General features: G+C 42.7%; 1 protein-coding gene across 4 annotated transcripts; it reads left to right on the top strand.

The window, feature by feature from the left end:
- The first annotated feature begins 505 nt into the window (after positions 1-505).
- On the top strand, positions 506-11,030 carry LOC134423472 (uncharacterized). Of its 4 annotated transcripts, none has more exons than XR_010029135.1 (7): positions 506-709; positions 6,080-6,230; positions 6,694-6,787; positions 7,770-7,888; positions 8,440-8,582; positions 9,179-9,299; positions 10,644-11,030. XR_010029135.1 is itself a non-coding variant. In XM_063166442.1 (7 exons), the coding sequence occupies exons 1-7, from the start codon at positions 684-686 to the stop codon at positions 10,667-10,669; spliced, it is 729 nt and encodes a 242-aa protein (XP_063022512.1). In that variant the 5' UTR covers positions 506-683; the 3' UTR covers positions 10,670-11,030. The 4 variants fall into 4 exon arrangements, 2 of the variants coding, with proteins under 2 accessions (XP_063022512.1, XP_063022511.1); XR_010029134.1 differs by having other exon boundaries at positions 9,179-9,327; XM_063166442.1 differs by having other exon boundaries at positions 9,130-9,299.
- The last annotated feature ends 575 nt before the right edge of the window (positions 11,031-11,605 follow it).

The raw sequence follows: 11,605 nt of genomic DNA, 5'->3' as shown, positions 1-11,605 counted from the left end.
CACAAACCCGGCCTCTTGGTTCCCACCAAGAGAAGAATCTCTTGTTCTCATTCTCAGCTGCAAACCTGAAGAAGGAAGCCTAGAAGAGGTTCCTAAAATGGCTGAGTACATTCAAATGAGGCAAGAACGCCCAAAAGAGCGACCAGGTGCCCATAAAAAACCTTCCTGAACATTACATAAAACCTGAGCCTCTTTAAGTATTTTCTTTTCATCCAACAGACAGATACACTAATAAGGCATTTAACAAGCCACTAATGAAGCAGGAGATCTTTTAGGCAACAAAAATACCAACTTCAAGTGGGCAAAACCGTGAAAGGAATTGAAAGTCAAGCGGCCGGCGCGCGCAGACCAGAGATTCAGCTGGATGATCACGTATCCTGCTACAGGTATCACCAACCTATCTTTAGGCACCTTCTGGAGAGCCAGCTCACTGATACCAGCTGGATCAGCCCAGGAATTTGTTTGGTGTGCTTAAGAGGTTGGTAACAATAGCTCCTAAGGTGACAGCGGCGGCAGCGCTGCGCGGTGACCGCGTTTCCTTGGAGACAGCGAATCCATCCATCGGGATCCCGGCAGGTTCCCCCTCTCCAGAGAGCCTGGAGCTCCCTCCCTGAGCAGGGCCAGAGATGGGAAGATAAGCCCTGCCTGTAGACAAATAGCCCCGTGCAAGATGTGAGGATTTCATGCAGCAGCCAGACATGTCTGAAAGGTAGGAGGGTGCAAGGAGACACGAACCTGTAGTCATTGCTTGACATGCTTTGACAACAAAGATAGAGTTACAGGATTGAGTGTCTTTTTAAAATGTACCAGCCTGTATTGCTGAGGGAGATTGCTGTGCAGGGAAAACAGGAGCTGAAACAGAGCTGTTTTTCTTGGTGTCAGTGCCTGATTGCTGGAAGGAAAAAGCTGTCCCAACAAAAATGTTGAGTTTGCTGTGAAAATGTGTGGATTGAGATGTGGGCTTTGTGTTGGTGCAAGCTGGATCCAAGAGGAAAATGTTAGTTAATATGCTAAGAGTGTATCATTATGGTGATGGGACCTAATTAAGTTAATTATGTCTTGGGGGGGGCAATTTTATGAAGCATAAAGCAAGATAATTGATGCTGCAGCTATCAGCAAGGATGCTTTGTAGCCATAACTTACAGGTGTGTTTGTCACTAAATTACGCTCAGAAGAACTGCTTCAAAATGTTGCATGATGTCTCCTAAAACTCCTATAAAAATAATTGAAAGGTAATAGAGCATGCAAACACTGTGTCCATATCTTCTACTCTGCTAAGTTCAGAGAGTTCTCATAATAAATGTTTGCATACAAGCAGAGCTGTTCTGGAGCAGTAAATTGTGTGCATTTGAAATGAAGCACAGCCTGAATTCTGAGTTTGCCATCTCTTAAATACTTTCACAAGGTGTGCTGGTAAGTTATCCCTGCAGCTCATTTATGGCTTTGGCATTTGCCATTGACTGGGACAACATAAATATTTGAGTATTTGGAACCTGTGAGTGTTCACTTATGTGTGCAGGTGGTTTGGGCAGGTCCAGAACCTCTCTTAGAGCCTACAAAATCAGCAGCTCTCACCCAGTGGTACAAACTCTTTGCTTTGGGAGGATTTATTGCTCTTAGTTTCTCTAGTTTGGAATTTTTTTTTTTCTATTCCTTCAAGATGATCTGGAAACACATTTGATTTGGTTCCTTCCTTTAGAATGGTGCACATTTTTCACTCCCACAGCATCGGGACTGAATGATCTGAGAGCACTTTGCTGCTAAATAAGAACCTGACCAGAGCTCCCTGAGCTCAACCACAGGAGCAGGGCCCCTTCCATCAGATGTGGGCTGTGATTTGGTGGGATGTAGCAAGCACCACGGGAATCCTGATATGTGAAGAGTTATAAATAACCCTACTACTGGTTGCCAAACCTTTTATCTAGGGATTTCAGATTTAAGGGGAAAGCAGTGAAAGCTAAGCCTGCTGGAGAATGCTGATTCCTAAGAGCAGCTGGGTATGAGGCTGTGAGAAGCTAGACCAGACCCCAAAACTGCTCAAAAGGCTGGGACAAAAAGCCTTTCAAAACCCAAATGCAAGAGTTTGCTCATATCCCCACTCCTCTTTAGCTGAGCTCCCCATTTTCTGTGGAGCAGAGCTGAACCTGAGCTGCAGTCTCAGATGTTTGTTTGTTGAGGCTGCTGTTCCATGAGGAGAAAGGATTTGACTGACACTCCTTTTTTAGCAGCCAAATAGCTAAAACATACACAGGAGGGACTTTTCACTCTGTTTCTCACTCAGTATCTTTCACTGGTGCAGTTTCAGAAGCAGCTCAGCTTCGGCTTCAAAGTCTTTTCGTGGCTTTTAATGTGTCCTGCCCTGAAAGGCAGCTGCACTCAGAGGGGCTTGCACTGCACTCAGGAAACCTGGAGCACCCTGGGCTCTCTGCAAACCTGGCCAAGGTGTCTGAGAGAGCAGAACCTTTCCCTGGGCTCTCTGCAGACCTGGCCAAGGTGTCTGAGAGCAGAACATCTCCCTGGGTTCTCTGGAGACCTGGCCAAGGTGTCAGTGAGACAGAACATTTCCCAGCCCCACATCCTGATGAGCTGGGCTTTGATCAGGGAGCTCAGCAGTGCAGGATTTTCCAGGGTACAGCCTGATATCTCCTCCTGAAAAAGGCAAGAGCTGTTCTGTTCTCATTCCTGACAGTTTGCAAATCACTTCAGGCACTGAATTCCTCCCTGGGACTTCCACTGAGGAGAATAATGTAAAATGCAAGGGATTGGCCACAAGTGCCTCCAGTTACCCCCCAGCCTGTGCTCCCTCTTGTCAGCTCACAGGGAGCACTGCAGACTTCAAGGTGCCTGCAAAGAATTGTTTGGTACAGTTTTGTGGGGTTTTGTTTATTACTGAGATGGAAAATAATTTTGTAATGTTTTGGTGTCAGCAGCAAAGCTATGGCCGTGTTAGGAACTGGACTGAGGGCCAACCTCAGAAATTAGGAGCTGGTCACACACACAAGATTTTTTTTTCCCCCATTACCTTTTGAAGTTTCCATTCCAAACCTCTATGACAGAATTCTTAAAATATAGTCAAGCACCTCTGCTTAAAGGACATCATAAATAGTCCCCCACAGCCCCCAAAAAGAGGGAGAATGGAGGAATGCAATTGCCACAGAGGTTTTCCATTAGTGAAATTAATTCTTCTCTCATAAGAATTTAGGCCCATGATTTATGATAACCACCAATTTCTCACTGCAGGCGAAGTGAGAGGAAATGACTCAGCCTGGACAGACATCATGAATCTAATTTTTTTTCCCTTAATGCTTGACATAATCTAGTGTGCTGCTCCCAGAGGTGTCATTGGAGATTCATATCCAGCCAAAGGGCCTCACAATCAAGGCAGGAAATTTTGTTCCTTTCATGTATTGTGAGATCTGTAATTGCTTGGAATTGCATCCTGCCTCCTTCATTGCCACTCCTTTTGCATCAATTCTGCAGCAAAACAGGAAGGTAAACAAAGCAAGGGAGGGAAAAGCTGTGTGGCACTCCAGAAAAATCTCCTGTGACATAATCTGGGGGTCCAGCTGGTGCTTATTAAACCCAGGCAGTTTTGAGATGAAAGATGTTTCTTTCTGTCACTCCTTCCCATGGAAATCTCACTACCCACCTGACTGGGGAAGTTGTATCCATCACATCTTTATTTTTTTCTGGAACTTTATGTTTTACTTGCCATCACCAGTACAGAGTTTTTTTGAGTGGGTTTCCTGCCAGGAGATCAGAATAGATATCATGTTAAATGGTTCAGCTGAAATGTTTTATCCCACATTTCCAGGGGCTGGGAGTGCATATTCCTGTCTCAGCAGAGGAGGTAGTATCTAGCTGAGAGGAAGGTAGGTTTTGAAAAGTCTTGCAGTTATAAATAGTCATTTGAATACATCCTAAAAGATCACTTCCAAACTGAGCAAAATAATAGATCTTTTTCTTAAACACAAAATAATTTCTACAAATTTCTTTGCTCTGATCTCATTTAACATAAAAGGATCTAAAAGCAGAACAAACAGCAAGATAGAGCTAAACAAGAATTCTCAGCACTTTTTTTTTATTTTCAGAGGGTTTTTTTACAGATAGAACTAAACAAGAATTCCCAGCACATTTTTTTTTTATTTTTTGGGGGTTTTTTTTACCATTTACCCAAGGTAAATCCTCTTTTCCCAGGGCTGCTGTGAGTGAACTCCTGCTGCTCTCTAACACACACACACCTTACGGGGCTGCTTGCTTCCAGGTGACCTCAAAAAGTCCCTCAGTAAATATCTGTTATTTTCCGAAATGCTGAGCCCACACAGCTTCCAGGGTGTCCAAGTTCAGGGCAAATTTGATAGAGAATCTCCAAAGGGGGCCCTTCCAGAAAGCAAACCCCCTGTGCCCAACCGGGTTGGGAAGGATTTTTCAGAGAGAAGTGGAAAGAACCTGTTTATTTAACAGGCACTGCACCCCCCAGCACACAAAATGAACAATACTGAGTGACACCACTCTGAAAAAGATGAGAAACTCAGAAAGTCTCTCTTGGGGGTGGTCACTCTGTTCTCAGTCCCTCTGGCGCTGTGGCAGCGCTGCCCAGAGTAGGCCCCGCTGGGCCACACGATGCAAACTCTGTGTTCCCAGGGCCCAGTCTGGAGCAGGTTCAAGTAGGTCCAAAAAAAGGAAAAGAGAAACAATCCAGGAAGAAATTTGGACTAAACTAGCTAATGAGAAGAAGCAAGAGAAAGAGCAAAGTGAAAAGCCAAGCAAAAAGCAAAAGCAGCGCCATGTACTGCCCTGTCTCTGTGTCCCGCCAGCCGTGGGGGAGCGGCTGATCGCAAAACCCAAACAAAACTTTCACCCTTCAGAGCCAGTCTTGAAGGCGCAGAACACAATATCCAGCATGAACAGAACACACAGATGGGGATACAAACATCATAACGTCACCCTGGGACACCGGGAGTCACCTACAGCTCACAGGGGCTGCTGTGACCCCATTAAACCCCAACATAAAGCAGAAGGGAGCAGAGCTGTTTGCCAGGGCCGCTCCTGCGCTGAGCTCACCAGGACACCTTTCATCACCAGGGTTTGCCAATAATCTGTCATTGTGCATTTCAACAAATGCTCTGCTCAGCCTGTTACTCCCACGATGAGACCTTCCTTGCCTCCCTCCCCAAACCTGCATTTTTTATTCTGGTTTATTCTGTTTTATTTATTAATTTCTGCTCCTGACTCCAGTGGCTTTATGATGCTGAGGCTCCCTGGCAAGAGCTCTCCAAGCCTGTAGAATAAACATCAAATTACAGTGTGCTGGATGCACACCCTGACTAAATTAAGTCATTGCTTTCAACTGTTCCGTGGTAAACTCCTAAATTGCAGCTGCCAGCCTGCACATCCTTTAATCCCTCTGAAAAACAATTGGAGAAATTGCCCCATTTGGGGTGTAAAAATGTGACTTTTAAGTGTTCTTAGGCAAGGGACTAAGAGAGTACATGAACACATGGCTTCAAGCTGAAGGTTGGACTTGGTAACCTTGGAGGGTTTTCCCATAATGATTCTATGATTTGAAGACTCTATTGAGAAAAGTTCAGCTTTTCTGCAGATCTCTGATGTTTTAGGATCTCCAGATCCTAGAATTTATCCAAAAGACTAAAATAAATACACTAATATTAGTAAAACAATGAGTTAAACCACATGCACAATGGAATAAAATCAACAAACGAGGTATCTTTTCATCCAACCCAGATCCATAAAAGCAGGGTTCTCCTGGGTAGAAGGGAACAACCACATCGTGCTGTTGGACAATTTCAGCACTCCATTTTCTCCAAAACTCAGTATTTCTAAAAAAATGCCAGGAAATTCCTCTTTCTGGTGTTTGGACACACCTGTGTAAGGAGATGCAGCTCAGGTGAGGGGGCTGCCCATGGTTTGCCCTCAGGATATGGCTGCTGCCTGCTGGCAAGTCCTACCCTGAGCTATGCTTATTTTCTGTAATGATTTTCTGTAATTATAAAACAAACCCAACAAAATTTGTGTTTCCCTGGACAGAACCTAGGCTGGCTCAACATCTCCTCTCTAGTTCCTCAGGTCTGACTACAAGCAACCAGAAGTTCTTGAAATTCTACTCCTCCTACTGCTCCATCCTGAGGGATGCCCACAATATTCCACTGGTTTTACCCCAAAACAGAGGAACCCTCGGGCAGAGCTGGGACCCCAGGCTCCCTTTCCCAGTAAGTGTTGGTTTTCCCAGTCTGATTGAAGGTTTCTGGAAAAGAGACATTGAAAAAGAGGAGCTAAGGCAGAAATGTCCTCCTCAGCTTTGAAGAGGATTCTGTTTAACTCCTTCTATCCTCCAAAACTGGGGTGGAATGTAAATAAGGTTCTGTTTTATGGGGTGAGCAGTGGCAGGGGATTTGCCTCAGTCTTTGAGCACCAAACTGCAGCTCTGGGCAGGGGGATAATGAGCCCTGAGGAGGCTCCCTCCAATATTTGAGCCAATTTATTGGAGTTAACCAGGATGAGCTGTGGCAACCTCCACTGAGCAGTGAATTCCCACAGCATTCACCAGCTCCTGCATGTGGCTCTGACTGGGGCATTTCTGCTGTAATAAGGCCAGAAATATGAGAAAATGCAGTGCCAAAACCTCAAGAGCTTTTACTGATTTTTATATCTTTATTTTTCCCTTTTTTTAAGCTTCCCTCTGACTCCTTCAAGTATCTTGGCTGGTGTGACATAGAGGAACACAGTGTGAGAGGGAATCAGCTCCTCTGCCCCCGAGTGAGGGAAGGTAAAGATCAAAAAGACACTTTGACATCTCAGCCCTGACTCCATCGAGTCAAAGAGTGCATCCTCAAAAACGATGAGCTGAAATCCTGCCCCTTCTCAAAAGAATGGCAAACTCCAGGATTTCAGCTCATAGTGCCCATGCTCGCTTTATTTTTTTAATCATTAGGAAATTATCCTTTGTGATTTCCAAAATGAAAAACAACTGCCTGAACTGCAAACTGAAAAATTTTAGTATTAATGTGCTGCTGATTACTTCTCTCAGAAGCTGATTAACATTTGACTGTTCAGAGTGCAGTAGCCATGTGCCAAACAGCCAAACAAGAGGGAAGCCCAGCCCTGCAAACAGTGGCACATTTCTTGTATTTTAAGACTAAATTGGCTCAATTACAATCTACAGACACTCTCAAGAACAGATGGGTTTTAAAATCCAGTATTTGCATGTTTGGGAGTAAACAGTGGAAGATTTCCAGCCAGTCCTTGCTTTAATCAGGATTTTGAAGATGCCCACAGCTCTAAACTTTTCATTAAGACTTTAAGTCTTAGTGTGTGTGTGGCTCAATACAAATGAGGTTTGGAATGGAGCTGTTGGTTTTTGGCACTGCTCTGGAAGCTGAAACATTTTCCTTTCTCAGGACAATCAAAGGCTAACTCACAGCATGGCAAGGAATAAGAAGAATTTTAGAGCTCAGGTCCTTAAGAACAACCTTTCAGAAATGGTTTTCATTCTGTTCTGTAGCAGATCTGTCATTTACCAACCATGCACAAAGACTGCAGATTGCTGGCTGAATTATGGGCCTGGGAATGGTAGAAAAATCTTCCCATTAATTTAAATCTCAGAAGCCTGGAAAGTCACACACCTATAATATTATATATATTTCTTCATTACAGAATCTTCCCAGCAATATAAATATATATTCTTCCAGCAAGTGACTAAGTGCCAGTTCTGTATCAATCCTCAACTGTAAATCTTTTTCTCTGACCAGGGCCCTCAGAAGAAGAGCTGTTTTTCAGGAAAGAAGAATATACTCTGAAAAGAAGAAAACAAGTAACTGACACAGAGAAATGGGAAAAGAGGCTGCAAGAGAACTGGGAAAACTGTGCTGTAAAACTTCCTCATTAACACTTTGGACTGTAGCTGTAAAGAAGCCAAACAATCACGTGCTGGCTGCTCACTGCATTTAATAAATTTAAACCTGTGATAAGGAAGGTGTCCCTGGTGGTGGCAGGGGGTAGAATTGGATGAATTTTGAATTCCCTGCCAATTCAGTCCATTCTGTGAGGACTCTATGAATATTTAAATCTGGCTGCTGCACAGACCTTTGGTGCCAGCTGGGTTTAGAGGCCAAAGCAAAAAGCCACAACCACTCAGTCCTGCTGCCTCCCACACACTGGTAACCCCACTCATGGAGGAAGGAGGAGATGGACACTCAAATTCATGCTTGAGAGATGGTTTCTTTCTTCCTTTCAAAGAGTTAGGAGTCCATCCCTCTGATTCTGAGGTGGATTTGGCACTTGGTACCACCAATTGTTATAAAAGCAGCAGCATAAAACGTGTTCTCATTTTCACTGCCTCTGACTAATTCTATATTTAATTATATAGATATTGCAAAGCAAGGGGAAAAAAAGTGATTTCTCTTATTTTTCCCATCCCAGGAGCTGAACCTTTCATTCCAGGACCTGGGTGATCTTTACCAGATTGAAAACCTCAAAAGAATCCTCCACAGATTAATCCGGGTGGAAAAGCTTTGGTTGGTGGACAATTCCCTGACAGACCTCAGTGCCATAAGGTTGCCAAGGTAGACAAAATGTCCTGCTTCTATTTTCATGTAATCTGTTTCTATTTTTATGTAATAGCCCAGAAATCAAAATTTTCCTGAAGTGACAGCTGGAGCAGGCTCTTCAGAGCTGCCAAATCTGCTCTTGGGGGGTGCTGGAGTGAGAATCCATCAATTCATTGCTGAAAATACCCAATGAGGAGATCACATCACACCCTTTTATTCCTGGGGAATAATTAATGAGTCCAGCCAGCTTCAGGGAGATCTGTGCCAAAAGGGGAAGTTGTTGCACACAGAAGGAATCTCTGTGAAGAGATGGGGGAGCACAACCCAAGCAGAGAGGCCGTGACAACTGTAAATTTATTTTACAATCCATCTGTTGCTACTCTGCTGTTGTGTATTTAGGTGTATGGAGAGTTGTAGTGTGGAGAACAGAAATAATGATGCATCTGTTGTACAATATAAAGAAATAAGGGAATAAAATATAAACCAGTGTATAAAGCCCATCCCTGTTGCAGGGGCTCTGTCCCAGATGTGATAGTGATGCCATACACTTTGTACTTTACAGATGCAGAGAGCTAAATGTAAATAAAAACCACTTTACATCCTTCAAACAGCTGCCAAAGATCCCTCAGATTCAGCACTTATCTCTTGCTGAAAACAACATCACGAGCCTGAGTGGGATTTCAGACTTCAGGCACACCCCACTGGAATCCCTCATCCTCAGGAGGAATCCCTGTGAGTTCCAGGAAAGATACAGGCAGCTGTAAGTCTGACCCTCTCGTGGCTAGCAAAAGTGATAAACACAAAATAATGTTTGCCAGAGTTTCAAAGGAACGGGATCTCAAACCAAACAAACTTTTTAAAGAAGGTTTTCCTTTTCTTGTGGTTTTAATGCTCTGAAATGCTCCAGGAACATGGCTTAGTGAGCCATTATGTGATAAAAGCCCCCAAATATTCAGAAACTGCCTGTGATGCTTTTTAATGGCATGACTGGCAGTTCTGGAACTGAACTAAGCCCATGGATCAAGTTCAGAGACAGTGAGCAGGGCAGATAAATCAGATTCCCTTTTATTAATAGAAACTACCTATAACTCAAACTCTCTTCAGCCTCCTTGCATCCTCGGTGGCTTCTGCCTAAATTGCATTACATGTCAGAGCTGGAATCAGGGGGATGTCTTGAAAGATGGGAGCAAAAGCAGCAGAAAATCAAGTTCCCTTCATTTGATTTTTCTGGATTCCCCCTGTCCCTTGAGCAGCCTTTGGGATGGGCTGGAGATTTAACAGAGCAGCCTCAGACCCTGGCAATGGAAATTCCAATCCAAGGCATAACAATCCAAGAAATTAAAGAGAATATAATCTATACTAAGCTTCTCTCTTATAAAATCTGCATGGTTGCATGTTTTGTCCCACTACAAACACAGCCAGGTGTTGATATTTTGAAGATAAACCTTGCAGAGTGTGTCTGAAATGGGACATACCTCCTCCCATTGCTTACTGAGAGGGGGAAAAAAGGAAGGAGAAGTTCAAAATAAATGTTTAATGAAAACCTTTCCGAGTTTCCAGCAGTCCTGTGGGCATCCCTTTGGCAGTGTGGTGCTGATAAAGGGAGGGAGGCAGATATCATCATGGAAGGGGGAAAAGTACATTTTAAATGATGGGTTTCACCTTTTATTATTTGCATATCTACAAGTCCAGGAGAACAAAAGCAGAAACCACCTTTTAACAATTCCTAATTCTGTTTCTGCTCTCAATCTGCCTGTTCTTAGGGCAATTAAATATTGGTGCAATTTGGTGTAACTCTGGTATTGTGTTCATTGTCAGTGTTGGAAGACAGATTCTTGAAGTGCTTTATTGGGTCTGAGGATATAAAGGTGGTGCAATGAAGTGAAATCTGGGAGTTTGAATTAGCTCTTTATCAGATAAATTCTGCATCAAATGACAAATCAAGATTTCCAACCCAAATCCATTTTAGATATGTTTGAATCCACTGTTTCTTTTTTATCGGTGTCTCTTTTGTTCTCAACATTTCCCAAGATTATTTTTCTCAATTTCTGTTCTTTTCTTTTGTCTCTCTCTAAGTGTGTTCTCCAATTTGCCAAACCTGAAAATACTGGATGGCATCCCAAAACTGCCAGAGGACTGCTCACCCCCTGAGGTCAGGTTTTTTTACAGAATGTGTACTATACTCTAAAACAATATTTTTGTAGGATCTCAGCTGTGCTACAACCACCTTGCTTGAAAGAGACTGTAAATCCTGCTTATGGAAGCTCTATTTTTCTTTTTTTTTTTTTACTGGTCAAAGATATATTGAAACAGAAATAAAACACTTTTGAGTGCATTTGTGATACCAAGTATGGGTATGGATATGTAAATAAGACATAATGTTATACTGGATATTTATTAAATTTAATTTTGAGTTTAATTAATGGAGTTTATTTAATTTATTATTAAAATTATTGATTATTATTTATTAATAGCAAATTTTAAGTTTATTATTAAAAATAGTGTGTGCCAAGTAAGTATGGGTATGTAAATAAGACATAATGTTATACTGGATATCACGAGTTGATTAAATTTATTATTAAAATTAATTATTATTATTTATTAATAGCAAATTTTTAATTTATTATTAAAAATAGTGTGTGATTTTCTCATCTAGGAGCTCTGTGTCAACAACTCACAATTATTGATTCCCACTGCATTTAATTAGAACATATCCAGGCTCAGACCCCGAGCTCATTGTGGGAAATGACACAGGGATGGACACCCATAGAAAAGGAAAATAAATTAATAAAAAGCCCCACCAATGTCCAAGTGCTCTTTAATGAGCTTTGTACATGGGAAAAGCTCAGCCCCCCCAACCATTTTGACCCTAATAATTAGAAAAGATCTTTCTTTGGAGTTTGTTGTGGCCAGAGAGCACTGGGGAGGGAGATCATGAAAAGGAAAGGAGATTTTTGTCTCTGCTGGCATTGTTTGGGGATGCCCTGTTGCTTAATAGAGGCTCCTGAAAGCAAACCACAGGAGGGAGAGCCCTGACA

Source organism: Melospiza melodia, chromosome 12 (assembly GCF_035770615.1).
Source record: "Melospiza melodia melodia isolate bMelMel2 chromosome 12, bMelMel2.pri, whole genome shotgun sequence".
Classification (NCBI taxonomy): domain Eukaryota; kingdom Metazoa; phylum Chordata; class Aves; order Passeriformes; family Passerellidae; genus Melospiza; species Melospiza melodia.
Note: the sequence above shows the minus strand (reverse complement) of the source record. Positions and strands in the feature narration are given on the sequence as shown.

Bases quoted from the DNA above. Each gene is read 5' to 3' on its own strand.
- LOC134423472 (XM_063166441.1), top strand. From the start codon at position 684: ATGCAGCAGCCAGACATGTCTGAAAG. The intron at 710-6,079 runs GTAGGAGGGTGC...TCTCCTCTCTAG, and splicing joins CAGCCAGACATGTCTGAAAG to TTCCTCAGGTCTGACTACAA. The intron at 6,788-7,769 runs GTAAAGATCAAA...TTCTCTGACCAG, and splicing joins CTGCCCCCGAGTGAGGGAAG to GGCCCTCAGAAGAAGAGCTG.